Raw genomic sequence first — 18,299 nt, forward strand, 5'->3', positions numbered from 1 at the left:
TGGAATTTCATTTAGGCCTGTTATTAACAGTAACATTAGAGTTATTTTTGTCACTTAAGCAGTTAGCAGAATCTGATGCATTTTATTATTATTATTGTCATCTGATGTGTTATTTTAATGCTGACCTTTCATGTTAGTTGCTTACAGGTAAAATTGAAAGTATGTTTGAAATTATAGAAACAGGTGTAGCATTTACAGCTTTAGCAAGTATGTCCTAAACAGGTAGTTGCATATATTTAAAATAAAGCTGGTGATACTGAAGAATGTTTAAAACTCTTAAGCTTCATTTGTGACTAGAGAATTGTGGTGGAAGTTAAAACTGTTAGACAGGGAAGGTGTAGATTTCTTATACAGACCTTTTAAGTATTAATTTTTTAAGTGACTAAGTGCTTCAAAAAATCCAAATCTGCTCACTTTTTCTGAGAAAGTAAGATGTACTGTTGTCATGTTCATAATGCCTAAACTATGTAGCAAGCCTGATAAATAACTTGTGCTAGCGTCAGGTTGTATTCACAACCACATTTGAATTGCATGATGAAATGGAGTTAAGCATCACTCAAATATGCTGAGAAAAAAGTTAAGTGAAAATATATCTCTTAGAGTGCTCTCTTAATGGCATCTTTCTCAAGCAATACTTAGTACGTATAGAAAATTAAACATGTTTATTTCCGATGCCCATTGCACTCAAGGTTGGAGCTGTTAGCTTCTGGTTTGGGTCACGTGCAACCCAGTGCCCTGCTGGGTTTTTCCCCTGGTAAAAGCAGAAGTAGTCAGCACAGTCTCTGCTGTTTCTATCATGTCCTTGCCTTGACATGTATAGCTTAATTGTCTTTTATTGTTAGCTTCTAGTTCATGGATTGGAACTAATTGCTAGTGGACACTTGCTTGGAATGCATTTCAGCTTTTCAGTTCATGAGGATTTATTTGGGGGGCGATTGTCATGTGCTTAGATATGTGGAAACTTGAGAACCATGTCTTTGGGGTTTAAGTATTGTTTCCCTGCAGGAGAGGGAGACCAAGTGTGCAGAATGCCGTCTACGAGTTCCTCTCAAAGCAAGACTTTAAAACCATCTGTAAATGTGTTTCTGTGGCTTTTACATTACAACGCAATGAAATGGCTTGAGCTATGGTTTCTGGGACCTTCCTGTCCCCTCAGCAATAAATTTAGTATTTTTAAAAATACCATACAGCAAAGATGGCGTTTATCTGTTCAGACCTCTGTCATCCAAGGCTCTAGAGTTTTCTGGTCTGATTTGAAAAACAAACAAAACAAACGAACAAACTGACAGGTGGTAGACTTCCTGAAGATATGGAGTTGTTCTTTTGTGGATGTGTGGGTGGGAGAAGAGTGGGTTGAAGAATGTCTTTCTCTACTGAAGGACTTGTGGAAACAAAGTCCTTTACTGCTCCTACTGTGAGACGGGGCACTTGTGCTCCTTTCCAATGCTGTCGTTGTGCTTTCTGAATCCCTCGTATGGCTTAACATGCTGAGTGAGAGCTGTGTGTACACCTGAGCACAGGGCGCTACGCACAGCTAAGAAGCTGGTTGTTTTCTCTTGGCACGTATATTCACATGCAAGTAGTTCTGAAAAACTTAGGAATTTTGCAGAATCTAGTGTTTACAGAGATCATGCTCAGACTATATGATAGTAGAAATGACTCTCTTGATAAAAAGTTGACACCGTACTGAAAAAATTCAATCTGAAGTTGAAACTGCTCCTTGTTGCTTGGAATTTCAAGTTGTTGGGAGTAATACAATGTAGTAATATTTTTTATGCCTTATGTAATCAAAAATATAGCTTGTAATTTTCCACTTTTTTTTTGTTGTCTCCTTAGAATGTGAAAGCATTTGCATCTTCAGATAGCCTAGCCAAGGTCCAAGAAGTAGCAAGCTGGCTTTTGGAAATGAATCAGGAACTGCTCTCTGTGGGCAGCAAGAGGCGACGAACTGGTGGATCTCTTCGAGGTAATGCTTCCTCAAGCCAAGTAGATGAGGAGCAGATGAATCGGGTTGTAGAAGAGGAGGAGCAGCAGCAAAGACGACAACAAGAGGAGCAGCATATTGGGAGGAATGGGGAGATAGGAGGAGAAGAACCTGGATTTGATGACAGACATGAATCCCAGCAGGAACAGTTAGAAGAAAATAACAATAGACTTATTACAGTGGATGAAGAATCCACTTGTAACCAAGAGGAAGATGATGATGAACATGCTGGTGATCAAGAGGAGGAGGTGGAAGAGGAGGAGGAAATGGACCAGGAGAGTGATGATTTTGATCAGTCTGATGACAGCAGTAGAGAAGATGAGCATGCTAACAGCAACAGTGTCACAAATTCCAATAGCCTCATGGACTTGCCCATTCACCAGTCATCACCATTCTACACAAAGACAAAGGTGAGAAACTGATTTTTTTTTTTTGTATTCTTAATCTTGGTTAACTCTGGATTTTGGAAAATATCTATATATAAACTGAAGCTGAAGTTTTAAACTGAGGCAAAGACTTTGTTTCCTAAAGAACTTAGTTTGTGGACTACATAAATTCTTAAACTGTATTGTTCTAACTGTTAATAATCAAAAAATCTGCAGGCATTTGACATGAATAAGTACTCATTTTAAGGGACTAGAGCTCTTGAAGACTATTTTAAAAAGAACAGTGTTGTTTTAAAAAATATTTCATATGCTGACTCATACCCGTAACAAGACTCTCCAGGGGTTATTTATGATGTTTTCTTTTTCAAAGCAGGCAAGAAAAAAGGTAAGCGATTGTGCGTATATGGTGGTCTGTGAGATCTAGTTCAAAGTGTTTGTCATGAAAAGTTACTGTGAAATATTACAGAAACTTAAAGTTCTTCCTTCTAGACAGGTCACAGTGATTTCACTGACAACATATGGATTTAAAAGAAAGTAATAGCGAATCATTCGTTTACAGTCATTGCATAATGCTGTATGATATTCTGCTTGAAAGGAGCTTGTAAATTGTGTTTACTGATTGAGAATTTCCAGTTTGCAACAACAACTTGAAAATAAATAGTACCATTTTTATTGTTACAGGTATCACCCAACATTTTAGATCCATTGTTCATTAGGAGTTCACCATGTTTTCCAAATACCTCAAGAAGAAGGAATTATCTTAACTTTTAGCAGCAGCAAAATCTGAAAGAATAATGATAGCGGTGATACTGCCTAATGAAAGGGAGGAGCAGGGAAGTGGCTTTGTGGAAGAGCATTGTTCTTAAACCTGTGTGCCAATTTTGTAATCATCATAAATTGGTAATAAAACACTTTGTTTCCTTCCACCTTTCAAAAATAAAACAGAAAACCCTCAAATTCTTACAACATACTTGTCTTTCTGAAAACTGATGTAAAACAAAATCACAGAATCAATTAACAGGGCTCCCTATTTGTATGACTATGAATATAAATGTATTGATAATCAGTCTTGAAGATACACTGGAACAGGTAAATAGGATGAATATTTGCTTCTTGAAGCTGCAGCAATACGTTTTTGGTATTGCTGATTAGTTTGTTTAGAAAAGTCATAATGTTTTCATGTGATTTTTTTTAGGAAACGATACAACTTTATAATTCTACTGTGCAAGCTTCTGAAGTATACGCTTTCTAACTTGGAATGAAATGCTGTGATGCAGTCAAATTTCATGTCATTCAGTTAGCTTTCTGCAAGCTGTTTTTAATCTGATGATTTGGTTTTCCAAAGTTCAGTGTTACTTGTTGATGATTGTATAACAACTTGCATCCATCCAGTTTGGACTTGATACTTAATGTAAGATATGTTTATGCTCAGAAATACATGTAAAGTCTCTGACTCAAAAGCTTTTTTTTCTTTGTAACTAACCATACTCAAAATATGTATGAACTGAGCAGAACATGATCAGTTCTGAAGCTTTTTTGTATCATCTCTAATAATGAATGCAATTTTCAAAAATATTTTAAGGCACATTCAATGTAAATCAATATTTCAAGGAAGTTTTGCCTAAAGGAGCTTGTCTCAGAGATTTTCGTATAGATACACAATTTCTGTGTTGTCTGATAGTTGCTTTGCATTTTGTTTCCATGCAGTGCTGGCCATTTTCATCTGTGCTGTGCCCTCAGGCTGTGCTCCTGCAAGAACTGTTTGGGGAGCTAGGTAGTGGAAATCGTCTTTGGGAATTGTTTTTGATTCATGGTGTGACTTTATTTTTGATAGTTTTAACTGTATACCTGAAGGAGCAGCACAGGTAGAAAGCTGCTTGAGCTGGCACTGCTCGAGGTCATGGTTATGCAGTAATGCTTCATTAATTCTTACCAATTCCTTAATAAAACAAAATCTAACCATAGGAACACATTCTGTGTTAGGAAATACTGTAGAAATACTGCTGTGCCAGAGCACGCTTATTTCTACTCTGGTAATTCATTCATGACAAATGAATATGCTGCTTTTGGGAAGAAAAAGGGGTATTTGTAGGTTTATCGGCAGTATTTGTTTGTACTTGCTGGAGATGGACTCATCCCAGGAGACTCAAACCTCGTAGACTTACTTGTGTTTCAGATATGCTTCTCAGCATTTGTAGTCTAGTACAGCTCTTCGCCTCGTTGCTCTGGCTGAGTTATGGGCTCCCTTGTTGTATTCTCTATTCCTGTGTACCTTGCTTTGCACCACCAGTATCAGCTGTGGGGACTGAATCCGCCACTCTACTGTTTCTATGTCAGATGTAAACCCTGCTGCTCAGAGGCGTACGTTGCAGATCCAACGCAGTTGCTAGCTTGATATAGCTGTATGGAGCAATGCTGGCAACGTACAGGGTGTTTTCATCAGAACCAGCTATCAGGGGATAGGAGTGAAACTGAATAAAACAGCAACTGCTACAGTCGTAACTGTTTTTGTGCACTCATATGAACTTTTGGATATCTGTTCTTCGTCTTTCTGTTTTTCTTCTCCTTATAAACTACTGAATAAAGTCTCTTTGTAGTATGTTTTTTTATTTTTTACTTTTTGCTTATTGGCCTGTGGGATCATGTGATGTTAAGGAAGGACATGGCAAGGTTCCCAAGTAACATGGTATATGCCGGTTGCGTTGGGCACCCATCATCTTAGACGGCCACTTGACAGCAGCAAGCTGACTGTTCTGGCTGATAAACTCAATCAGGATGGCTAAAACATTTTATATAAATGTTTTTATATATTTATAATGTATGTTTACACAATATGTAGGATTATATATAAATGAAATATGAAAATATTTTCTTGATATTACTGTTCCATGGAAGCAATTGCAGTAATTGTTTCCATAATGTTCTGAAAATGTTATGACTAAAGGGTGTGTGCCCTTAAAATGAGAGGGTACAGGAGAGTCTTTGTTGCATTCACCAGGAGTGCCTTAGGAATCTAGAAGGGTCTTTATGATTGTGTTACAGTCCCCTGCTTAAAATGTTAGGCTGCTTTGTGTTGACTTCTGTGCAAGCTAAAGAAGATTGTTCAAATGTTTTTGCTTTTTATAAAAGAAAACAGTCCAGCAAGGCAAATCGGTCAGAACTATTGGTTGTTTCAGTGAATTGTGTTTAAATTTCTGTACCTTTATTCTACTCTGCCGTTTTACTCTGTCTTTTTTGACCATTGTATTCTATTGTTTTCCTGCTGAACTGAAGAGCTGTTTAACTTGTCTTTATTTTGTGTACATAAAGTGATCAAGTTCACTGCTGAAAGGTCTCCTACATGTAGGTACTTAGGGCACTGTGTCCAACAGACATATTTTCCTATTCTCATTATGGTACTTCCCTTAACACTGATTTTTGAACATTCATCCGAACTGTAGATGCTAGAATCTCAGTTCTTGCAAGGAGGCCAATTAAAATTTATTCATACTATGTATTGCCTGTTCACGTTACAAACAATCACATTAACACCTTTGACTGCAGCAAGGCATTGGGATTTCATGTCCGGCTGCTCTGCCCAACATGATGCAAGACTCTTTCAGAGAGCTTTCTGTTCTGTAAGTATGGTCTGTATTCTTTGCAACTAGAAAATTGAATTGATGCTTGGGTGTGTTCAAGTGAATAGTTTTCTTGTACCCAGTGTACCCCCATTAGATCCTTAACAGTTAATTTTCACTCTCCTCAGTCTTTCTCCTGTCAAATGTTATTTGTCATGTCTGTTATATAAAAATACAAAACAGCACAGTAGGGTAAAATAAGTAATACATGCAAGGCTTTCAGGAATGTGCTCTTGATGCTGATTCTTTTCTGGTTGCAACTTATGCACAGCATCCATTGCCAGTTCCCTTTGATGACTTTGTATCGCTTGAGTTCTTTAGGAATGATTGTGCTACAGTTAAACCACAACATGAGCAAACATATATTTACAATATATCAGATATTTCGTAGCAACTGCCCTTAAATGCTTTTATCCCTCAGTAAATGTGGTATTCTGTAACACTGCAAGGACAAGAAAATATAGCTGGTAGCCACTGTCACTGGGGAATAGCTTACGTAAATTAACATCCTTGCTTATTTAAGATTTTGTTTGCCTAACTATTTCTACAACTTCTAGTTTTTAATATTAACTTTAATATTAACAGCTGTCATCCTCGGTATAATCAAATCTGTTGTTTTTAATTGCTTTGTTTCCATCAAGATGAGTTGTTTTTGTTTAGTTGCTTTGATGTTTTCTTAGAGGAGTAATGACATCTCGATTATCTTAGAAAATGTTCCCATACAGTTTAAATAAGATACAGGTTTATTTGGCTTTGGGTTGGACTTGAAATATATTGCAGAATGGTGAAAAAAGAAATCATGATCACTTACACCAAAGCTACCACAAATTTTTAACTTTGATGTATTAGTTTTTCATTTATTTAAAATCCTACGTTATGTTTTGTCCTATGTTGAAGCTACCTCAGTTAGGAAACAGTCACTTTAAAAAAATAAAAATAAATATTCCTGATAAGAGTTAGTTACGTTCCAGTGAATATTGTTACAATTTTTTATGATTAAGACAAGTAACTACTTCATACCAGAGTACCAAAGCCAGTTAGGTGCTCTAGGTCATGTTGTGGTATCAAGGTATGTTTCCTTTCTTACTCCTGCTTGCATGCTTGAAGCTGGTCTCTGGCAAAAGAGGAGAACAATCTGAAGATTATACAGAACCTAAAAGATACGATTTATTATGTCTAAGGCAAAAATCTTGTGTTGTACAGGTAGGAGACCAGTTGTTGGGAGAGGTGCGTGACAGCTTTCGCTCATCTTGAAGTCTGCATCTCGCCTTAGACAGGTGCTATCTTGAATTTTGATATAAGCTCTTACTTTTACACCACACCCTCCAGTTCCTGACAGGATTTCTGGAACCATTTAATATTTCTCTACAAATTGTGTTTTGAAGGGAGTAAATGGAAAGCACTGAAGGTATTTGCATGTATTCTGTAGGGACCCGAATTTTAAAATCTCTGTGAAGAGGTAGAGGTAGATTGGCCATGTGTGGCCGTGCTCAGTGGTTCTGGACAACAGGTACTGCTCAACAAGAGTCATTGTAGGCCTAACAAACCCTCTTAAACATTTACTTTCTTTCTTTTTTTCTATTGAGGTTGTCATGAAGCTTAGAAAATTAGGGTATATTAATGTGAAAGTGATATTTCAGTGGTAACGATTTGGATTGCACTTGAAGCATTATGTGATGGCGAGCCTTACTCCTCCAGAAGGGTCAGGCATTCGGCAGGGTACAGCCCTGCTCTGACTTGCCAAGTCAGAAAAGAGATTAGCTAAAATACAGATTAAAAACTTCTTGAGGGATATAGAGTTGGATCTGTAACAACAAAAACCATGTTGATACCCCTTCAGCAGTTGCTGTATTTGAGCATTTGCTGCATTATTTAAAGCTAATAATTTGATTCCTCTCATATACAACATGCAGCAATGGTAAAGGCTGAGAAGCAGCTTATTTTTCTGGTAAAAGTGGTGCACTTTGGTTAGAGTGACCTCTGATTCCAGGTTCCGTATTCACCGTGCCTGTTTGACCACAAAGGCACTGGGAGGTGCGAGTGTGTGAGTATCAGCGTTACACTCCTTGTTCTGTTTGTCCGTCGACCTTGGAGGGTGGCGGGGAGACCAAATAAGCTGGCTTGGCTTCAGTGGAGCTAGGTCAGCGTGTACCACAGGCTTGTTCCCGGGAGCTTACATTTCCAGACTTAAAGTTCTGAAGCAAACCTCAAGTTCAAATACTTAGCTTTGAGCTCCCCAGTCGTGCAGACTGGGAGAGAATTTTTTACTCTGTGGTGCTTGTTCCGAGCTGGTACATAGAGCACAAGGATATCAAAGATTTATTTTTCAGTAATTTTGGTTTTGTGTGGAAGGATAGTATCAATTTTTAAAACTAAAGGAAATTAAGTGGCTATTGTAAGGAAGATTGCGCAGGGCAGTTCATGCCTGTGTGAATTGAAAAGTGGCTCCTATGTGCAAGTGTAAATTTATTGTTAGGTTAGGTTTAATTTTTGTTTATTGTTAGGTTGTTATTTATTTATTAGGTTAGTAGCAAACAAAGCTTTTTAGAAATACATGGAAAGAAAGGATAACTAGAGCAATGCTGACCTTTGGGAAGTGAGTGTTTATTTTGCATAAAGGCAGTACACTCAATTTAGGGAAGGTTGGAATATTGTGTGTAGGTGGGGTGGTTGTCTTGCAGCAATGTGTGTTAATATTTTTACCCCTTTTTCAGCAGCAGAGGGTGCTGCTATTGCTTTGCTGCAGTCTTATGGAGAGTTTTGCTGCGTTGCTTTGCAAAGGATTTCCCTCCTGCAGCTAAAAACTTAGTGTGTTTTTTAATCTACAAAATAAATACAAAGGAATTTAAGAATTTTATTCTATAAAAAGAGATTCCTTTTTTCCCCTTTATTTTTTTTTGCAGGGATCACGCATAGGCTATGTAGATTCTTCATGCCTTTCATCTCCTGAGATGTCTAACAATTATCACAATGCTTTAAAGAGTTTTTAAACCAAGTAATAATTCATTTAGTCGTGTCAAAATGGGTACATGTTAGGAATTGCTCTGACTGTAAGAAAAAAAAAATGTTGGCAATAGAATTTTTTGTTCTTCTCGCTTCTCCCTGAGATTCTCCTTCCTAATTAAAGCTGCTTTCATATCACCGTCTCGAAAAGATTAGCGATGTGCAAATTTTTTCCTGCCATTCTCCCCCTTTGGTTTTGTGAACCACAGCATTAAAATACAATGAGATAAGATGAGTAAATGACTTAAGATAAATAAACAATTAATGGTCTTTACAACAGCAAGGCAGAGCTACTTTTACGTTACTGTGACAGTTTAAGTATTTTGGAGCAAGTTTTGTGTTTTTTAAAAATAATATTTTTGACCCTTCCAGTACAGAACCTTATTTTTCTGTTGGATGGTAATAACATTAGAAATAGTCACGCTCTTGAGATGAATATCAATTAACACTTACAACCTTTGACTTTTCTCATTTATATACTGCGCAGTTTAGTTCCTGATGATTCCAAGCATGAAGGATCATTTGGAAAGGTTCTGCGACTGTCATTAAGATGTAGTTTGTTAAATATTAAAGTATCCATGGAAGGAATGCAGATTCCCAGTCTCTCTGTAGGTAACAAAGTTCTTCCTCTTCTGTGCTAACCAGCAGCATGTTTCTTGACTTCAAATACCAACCTTTCTTTTGAAAAGTACTTTTCTCTTGCTTTGCTTTTACTTGACTTTAGGTAATGGGATCATTTGCTGCCTGATATTTGCTGAGGTTTAGCTGTATTCTCACATTTGTAAGTAGAATTGTCCCTATGCTTTCACTTGCAGGTAAAGCTGGCATTAAAAAATGGCTGCTCTGCTGATTTTCTGTAGTCTGTAAGCAGATCATGAAGCTTGCTAATTGACACGTGTGTTCTGCTTATAATATGCAGTTATCCCAGATATAGTGTGTGTCTTAACTTGGCTACCGAGTTCAGCTTCCTCCTGCAAAATTCTTGAGGTATCTAGTAATTAAATGCTATGTTGAAGTGTCCCTTGCAGTCAAAGGACAGAAATCTCTCCTACAATAAACGCTTTCTTTTCTTTAATGAAAGGTGCTTTACTATTTTTCATCGTGCTTTCTAGAAATTTTACTACAGATTTAATGCACAGTACTGGTGTGCAATTTGTTTTGTTGACAGTTGTGTATAGACAGGAGAATCAACAATCTCAGTGCCTGGGAAGGAAGAGAAGTTCGACAGAAAACATTGACGCTGACAGTTTGGGTCATAGTTTTGATTATGAGATGGTATTTAATAAGGAGGTTTTCATTGATTTTTGCCTTCGTTATAGAGAGATGTGTGTTTTCTTGATGTGGAAAAGACATAGTGCTGATTTAGTCCTCTCTTTCCCTGTTACAGTGATCACTTACTGGACTAAAGACCTAGCTGAGTAAGGCACAAGCAATTTTCTTCTACTTTACCAATAATTGAGGTCAGTCTTTCAGTTCCAGTCTAGGGATTTACCTCAACTAGTCACACTAGAAAATAAAACAACAGAGCTTTTGCTTGTGCCAGATTTGTCTGTACAGATATCTGACTCAAATGTTGAATCGCACCCTTTGTGCAGTGAAGACACGGCCTGCATCTCAGAACGTATACCTTCCTTATTTCCTGATCGTCCTTACAGGCACATTTGGTAGCTCTTTCTGAACATATGTGTAATTCCTTTGGAGCCGTATGTTTGTTGACATGTAGGCATACTTCCAGCCCTTCCCTGCAGCAGGGAAAAAGCCAGCCACCTCTCTGGCAGGGAAGCAGTCTCTTAGACTTGCTCAGAATTGATGTGTTGGTACGAGGCTGTATTAACTTGAATTGTCTTCTAGTTTCTTGGCCTGTGCAGAGCTCCTTAAAGGTAAATATTGGAAAGGAACTTGCTGGTGTGACTCTGACTGCCCTACCAGATTCCTAGATGGCTTTGTGTAGAACACATCAAATTGGTTCTTTCAGAATAACTACTCGAGGCGGTGTCTTTAGTTGCACACTTTGTTTTGTAAGTTTTGAAATCAGCATCAATTAACCACCTCATTTTGCTCAGGATCTTAGTACGCAAGATGAAAATCAGCTTTTTAAAATATACGTTGCATTTTTTAAGAATGTCAGTAACACCATTTCAACTTGTGAATTATAGGGCCATGCCATGATGAAGTAGAAATCATGAAAACATGCTCGAGAATACTTTCAGTATGCTTACTCTGTGGGGATGCATTGCTTGCCTAAGAAATACATGGGGGAGCTCTGCCCCACTTAAAAATGCCATTTGTTCCTTATGTTGTTCTTGATTATGTGGCAGGTGCTGTTGCCTGATGTGATCGTTAGCCCAAACATCCCTAGTCTGTAGTGATACAGCTGTATTTACTGAGCATTTTGTCAGTGGGTGCTGCTGCTCTAGGTGATGATTTTAAGCTGCTTCACCTTTTGGGGCTTAGCTGAAGTTGTTATTAGTGGTTATGAAACTTGATGCAAATGGTGAATCGAAGTCTGAAGAAAGTAAAACTTACTGGTGAGTTAGTTTTTGGTTCTGTTTATTATTTTATTTTTCTTTTTAAGGATGGTCTTTTAATACTAATCTGGCTACAAGTTTACGTTTAAAAATGTTATGTTCAGTACAATTATTTTGTTCACTGATGTTTTATACTTACAAAAATTGAGATATGAAATTAGTTTAGAGAGGTGGAAGAATAGAAGGTGATCTGAGGAGCACAACTATGTTTAACAGCTGCTGCAGGACTAACATTTTTTCATGACTCATTTGTCACTGCAATCTGCAAACTAGCAGTATATCCTTTACTTCTGTAGAGTCTTTGTTATCTGCACAACATCTTGGTATTCAGCAAACTGTACATAAGGAAATAATTTACATATCTTTACAAATTCTTGAGTATAAGAAGAAAATGCAGAGATTTCTGTCCCAAGTCAAGCTGGTCCAAACTAACTATTTCTCTGTAGAGAATCTTACTTCTTTTATTGCTTTTTTTTTTTTTAACCAAAAGCTGATGTTTTCTACTGATGCTACTACCCAACCAAATATTGCATAATATGAAATGGGCAAATTGTGAATTTTAGTATTATTCAGTTTAATTCAATCTTGGGAGATAGTGGCTGTGCTTTTCAGCTGTGTCATGAAATAAGACTGTTGATGCTTATTAAATTTTAATGTATTTGTTCAATCCCTGGTGCCTCTGCTGAAGTAGAAAATGTACCTATGGCCTCCACAGATTGCCAGCAGGGATAAGTTCCACCTTATTCATCATCAGAAGTCATTATTACTTTTAAGTGAAGTATGAGCAATGTTTCCTGTAAGTGCAAAGCACTTTCTTATTTTGTGTTACTCAGCTGCTGGTTATTTGTGTCTGGCAGAGGCAGGAGACCCTTTGTTGTTCTCACTTAAGTTATGGAGCCTTTCTGAAGGATGACAGCTCTTGCAATCATTATTAAGCCAAATGTATTGAATACTAAAAATATTAATAAACAACAAACAACAAATAACACATACTGTTGTTTTTTTACCAGTGTTAAGTCCTTCAATTCTGATCCCTTGGTCAGATATTCTAAAACACAGAAAATAAATCACTTAATTAAAATGAGCAAGGAAAACTGGACATGACACAGCTACATGGAAGAAATCAAACTTTGTGTAATTCGTTAGGGATCCCTTGTTCTTGCTAGATGTAGTGTTGTACATTATCCAAAGCCAAGGATATTTCAGCAAGGATATTGTTACCCTGAGGCAATTACCCATCTGCACAATTTTTGGCTTTGGTGGAAAACCCCTAGTATTGCATGTCCTTTAAGTAAGTATTCCAAGCTCTGTTTTACATGCATACGTCTTTATCTGTTTTGGAGGAAAAAAACCCAACAAACTATTGAAACTTTTCCGATGCTTTGCCAGTGAGAACACTGTGGTGCTGCTGCCCTGTATTTGTTTTTTGACAGAGTTTCAAGTACAAACATCAGGAAGACAATTCAGCTCAAAGCTGGATCTAGGTGTCCATATAAATATATATTTATATATATTTATTAAATACTCATAAGTATTTTAGATGATGGGCAATATTTGAACAAACCAGGGAAAGCCAGTGCCTGTTAAATAAAAATACAGGCAAGAATCGTCCTGTCCCATCCGTCTCCCCCCCCACCCACTCAAAGGGGAAGAAAAAAGGGGGGGAAGTAAAAGTGGCAAATAAAAGATCAAGATGGTATCCGTATCAGCCAAGTGCCATGTCTTCCATAGACTACCTGCTCTTTTCTGTAATCTAGGCATCCTTTACTTCACATATCTTGAGCTTTATAAATAGCTTCACAGCCCTTTGCAGTATGCTGTTAACCAGCTGAAAAGGATTAGGTAGCTTAATTGGTTGCTATCAAATGAATGCCAGTATAACAATTGGTTGCATTTGTTGCATTTATTTGAATTTTACAGTTCTAGTGAGAAAAAAATAATCTTCTAAAAAATAGACCTGGCCGCCTACATTCTTTCATTTCAAAATGTAATACTTTGCATTGTTCAAACTTCTATTTCTGGCATATTTTCATTTTATTTAAATAAAATAGCTGGATATAAGAGTCTTATTTTGATGTCAGGGTATACAAGAGGATTTTTTTAATGCTAAATAGTATCTGGACATTTTTTTCTTCCTAGTAAAAAAAATCTGAATGTATTAGTGGCAGAAATATTTTTAAGAGCTTTATGTTTTTTTGGGGGAATGTAACTTTTCCATTTAATATGCAGAAAGGGAGAATTACAAGCCAAATTTATTTTTTAGTAATGGTTTCTAGGTGCTATTAAAAAACTAATACTTGTGATTTAAAGTATTTTGGTACTGGCCTTGTATATATTTTGTATGTGTGTATACACAAGTAGATAATTTCTCACTTATAGTCTTGCATTTTACATGAAAATACTAGAAAAGTTCCTAAGAGAAGTTGAATTATTGTGTATGAAGTTAATTTTTCAGTTTCCTGCTTTGTAAAGCAGCCTTCTTGCTAACAAAACCACCTGCTTCCCCTTCCCCCCAGCTTGTCCTCAGCCTGGGAATTTGACTTGCATTTTAATCCAGTGTTAAATATTGCATGACTTCTCTACCTGTTGTTGCAGTCCTAATTCTTGCCTCAGCTTTATTTAAAGGTGCAACAACAGCATAAATAAGTGGTCAGCAAATGAATTCCTGCATAGCAGCTGTAGCAGTTCTTCTTAACAGCTGGTGCAACTCTGGCTAGACTTAAATGTACTTAACCACCAAATTGTTTTATAGCCAATGAGGATTGGGCAGACATTTCTGGAATACTTGGAAAGTGCAAGATGATGAAGCTGGATTTCTGTTACATACCTGAAATTTTTAATGAAGAAAGAAAGACACGTGCTTCTAAGATGGCTAAAAAAAAAAAAAAAAAGATAATGACAACAAGACCCTGTAGTACAGTAAATAAAGTTAGAAAGTTTGTGGAGCAAAGCCAAATGATAGTTTTCTGATTATAAATATGTACACTCACAGGATGCTTAAATATGGTAGGAACTATTTAAAAATGTATATGGTTAAGTATATGTCTTAATGACACAGTAATATCATTAGTATTGACATATTGTCATGCCAATATGCAGTTTACTAGAAAGTCTCTATCTTTTTCATAAATACTTAATGTGACCTTACAAAACGCTTCCTTGTGCAAATGGTCTCCTCCTACTTCTGTCAAATGCTCTTCTGCACTAATAACGTATGGACTGAGGGCCAACATGTAGCAGCATGTTCCCTTCCCTTTCTCTTGATAATAAATTTTGTTTGAGATGCTTAGGAAGCTTTTTATTGGTGATGTCTCTTCAGGACCATTGTTTTATGCTAAGGGATCCAAGGAGAAGTGTCCTGATAGCTTGAAGTTGCTGAAGGGTTGACATCTTGTCTACTTGCTCGCCACTCCCATACACTTTTGCTGTTTGTGTTTGCATTATCATGCATCTGGCTGCTTTATGAGCTGCTTACATTTGCCAAGCTAATGTAAAATTTACTAAGTGACAACAAAAGCTGAGGGTTTTCTGGCATCCTGCTTATTGAAGTCATTTCAGAGCAAACTGCAAGAAGTGCTGCAGCCAGCTTAAGGAAGTTTGGAATCAAGTTGCCAGAGCAAGGAAGGGAGGTGAAAACCACTTTTTAAAGAAAACAGCTGTTAAACTAATGCTGCACCTAAGTGCTAGTGACTTTGTCAGTGTGAAGTCAACTAATTTACAGATTGTATCACTTCTTTCTTCACTGACTTCTAGCATGTTGAATAACCTGTAGCTGAAATGGGGATGTTGATGTCATCGGTCTCTTAAGTCAACAGGAAATTGAGAGATTTAAGTTCATGAAATGCATTTTTTCCTGTAAGAGTTTTCAAAGCAGCTTTTTATAATAGTTGGGCATTGTGTAAAAGGGAACATAGGAACCAAATTTCTCCATTCCTGTGCTTTCTTTCAGAACTTTTCAGCCTTGTGCAAAGTGCTATCCATCTAAGTGTCAGTACACAACGTCGTAGTTCAGCCTGAAAAAATGCAGGTGATAAGGGCTCTATCTTATTCTCTCCTTAGGTTTAAAAGGCAAAGGAGAGAAGGTATTGCATAGCTCATGAAAAATGAAATTATTGGACACTGCTGGGCTAGAATCAGTAGCTGAGGAATAGGAATAAAAGAACAAAAAAATGTAGAAAAATAACAAACCAGAAACTGAAGGAGAGCCTGGAGCAGAGCAATTGAACAGGGCTGGAAATCTGTGTGATGTTCTGTTGGAACATTTGACCACTTTATTGTTACAGTGTTTTATTTCTTCAGCTTAAAAAGTTTGAAAAAGGGGAATAGTAGATTTGCCTTTGACTTTGGGTCTCTTGCCAGTTTGCTTGTGTTGTGTATTTTCTCATTAGTAGCTGCCCACAGGGCTCAGAGGTATTCTCGAGTTTCTTCAGCTTGATGTGCTATGTTTGTGCATCAGGTGAACCACAGCTGCCCGTCACAGTTTTCTTTTGTTTGCAGCAAATGTAGAATTAAAATAGTACATTAAATTCACTTTAATTCCAAGCTTCAGTTCACCGCTAGTACATTTTTATCATGTTTGAAAGGGTTCACCCTCATGCATGGGTAATCTTTTCTCAGCTGATCTGTGGTAATGCGTTAATTTAGTATCAGTTCACAGTGGATCTGAGTCTCTACTTTGGAGGGCAGGGGGAATGTCCTTGCTGGTAAAGGAGGATGAATCTGCATTTCAACGGGGCATAAGTTAATATGCAAAATGAGATACTGCAAGGGACTGATAATCTGGTTGGTGAGAAACTAGGCAATTTGGTGATCTCTGCTTTCCAGCTGCAAGCAGGCAATGCTGCTCTTCTCCTTTTGCTGCTGGATTCTCCAGTTGACCTTTCTCTATCCTATATTTTTTAGGCAACTCTGATCTTGAGAGATCAGAATGATCCCTCCATTGATTTCCCTACATGCCTTCTTCAGGGTTCTGGGTCATTAGGGTCATTATATTTTTATACACACAGATTTTCGTACTGAGTAAATTGGGATATGATAGAGAGACTCTTGAGAGCTTTTTTTTTTTTTTGGGTGCAGTGGCACTAATACAGTTGGGCTAGTTTGGTACAGCAGTGCCTTGTTTCTATGCAGCTTATTCATTTGCCTGTACAAAGCAGGCTCATGTGTAGTATATCAACTGGGAACTATTTGTGTACTGGTATTAGAAGTCCTTCACAGAAATAAGCTTGGGACCACAGTCACCGTTTAAGAATAGTTACTAGTGTAGTTTGCTTTGCTCACAAAATGGTTCGTACTCTTCTACACACGGATAGGGACCGGTGTGAACGTTAGGAGAGGAATAAGGCATGTGTATAATCTAAGTTCTAGTGCATTCTGTTTGCAACAACTATGCGGAGCATTCTGAAAGTATTGTTTGGGAAGTATATAATGAAATACATTCAAAGAATAAATTCTAGTGTTCTGTTTCAATATCTGTACATTATTTTGAGGAGGTGACTTTTAAAACGTTGCAGTGCTCCGCTTTATCCATTTGAGGGCAGCTGTTCACCAATGTTAAGAACTGTTGAAAGAGTGCCGGGGTTCTGCTTTCTGCATTTCAGTCTTTCTATACTTGGAAATATTCAATTTAGGCCTCTGTAGGTCTTGAATTGTTGCATCACCACATTAAAATGTCATAAGTTCGTTTAGTCTTTCAGCAGGATTAGTATCCAAAACAATTGTGAGCTCTAGGAGAAGATTCTGTGAAGTTTGTGAGCAAGCCGCTTTTTGTTGCTGTGATAAATTCTTACAGCTATGCCTTAAAGCCTCCCACAGTCAAGTGTTCTGAACAAGCAAGGGAGTTTCATAACATTTTATTTCTGGTAAACAGTTCCTAAAAACCTCCGCTAAAGGTTCACATTTAATTGCTACAGAAGATATAGAAGTTAGGGGTGCTTACTGCATGCTTTCACTTTACAGAGATGTCCCCTTGCTGGACCCTCAGAAAAGAAAGAAAAGTCTTTTGCCTTATTAAGCATATAGTTAACCGTCCATAACAATCTCAAACTGATATTTTCAAACGCAAGTTTTCACGCACTTTTATGCATCTAAATAGAGTGATCTGTTTTCTAACGTGACAATGGGTAGGCACTTAAAAAGAGCATCGTTGGAAATCAGTCCCAATTTGCTCAGAAATAGGATGCTAGAAAAATGTATTATGAAGCAGTAAGGCTCAAATTTCTGTAGTTTCACATTTGTCAAGTTTATACATTCTCTCTGTATAATATTTAAAGAAAAAGCTTTTAAAGATGAAAGCGACAGAACTATTCTTTAAACTTTACAGTTAGAGCTTAAATGAGAAGTATATGTGTAATGAATACAAAAATAAATTATATATAATATATGCAATATATTGCTGACACTTCCAAGATAGCGAACCCTCTCCATTTTTGTCTTCCTCTTATTGCTTAAATTAGACTGTGTTGTATTTTCAGGCTAAGGACTGTCACTGATTAAATGTTTATAGCTGTCCAGCATAGCTTGGGGCCCTTGAACATTACTGTAAGACAATTAATACCTACAGTCAGTAATGTGTCATGCATTTAAGACTGAAAAAGAATGATGATGCATGGAAACAAAAATGGGCCAACAATATCTGGTCTGCATTTTGATGATGCCAAAAAAAAAAGGGTAAATGGAGTGGTCAGAGACAAAAACTGAAGCTGTTCCTTTTGGTATGGTAAAGTGTGAAATTTAGTGTAGTCACTTCACGTATGACAAAAAAGTAATCCTTATTCTGCTT

At 37.2% G+C, this 18,299-nt stretch overlaps 1 protein-coding gene across 10 annotated transcripts in view; it reads left to right on the forward strand.

Moving 5' to 3' along the window:
- FBXW7 (F-box and WD repeat domain containing 7) overlaps nt 1-18,299 on the forward strand; it is a 168,014-nt gene that overhangs the window by 68,048 nt on the left and 81,667 nt on the right. For 7 of the 10 annotated variants that reach the window (XM_080589418.1, XM_080589417.1, XM_080589419.1 and 4 more), the window contains exon 2: nt 1,837-2,394. In XM_080589418.1, the coding sequence (XP_080445544.1) occupies nt 1,906-2,394 (489 nt within the window). In that variant the 5' untranslated portion in view covers nt 1,837-1,905. The other 3 variants (XR_013950209.1, XM_080589415.1, XM_080589414.1) reach the window with 3 other exon arrangements.

Source organism: Anser brachyrhynchus (genome assembly GCF_964034855.1).
Source record: "Anser brachyrhynchus genome assembly, chromosome: 4".
NCBI lineage: Eukaryota > Metazoa > Chordata > Aves > Anseriformes > Anatidae > Anser > Anser brachyrhynchus.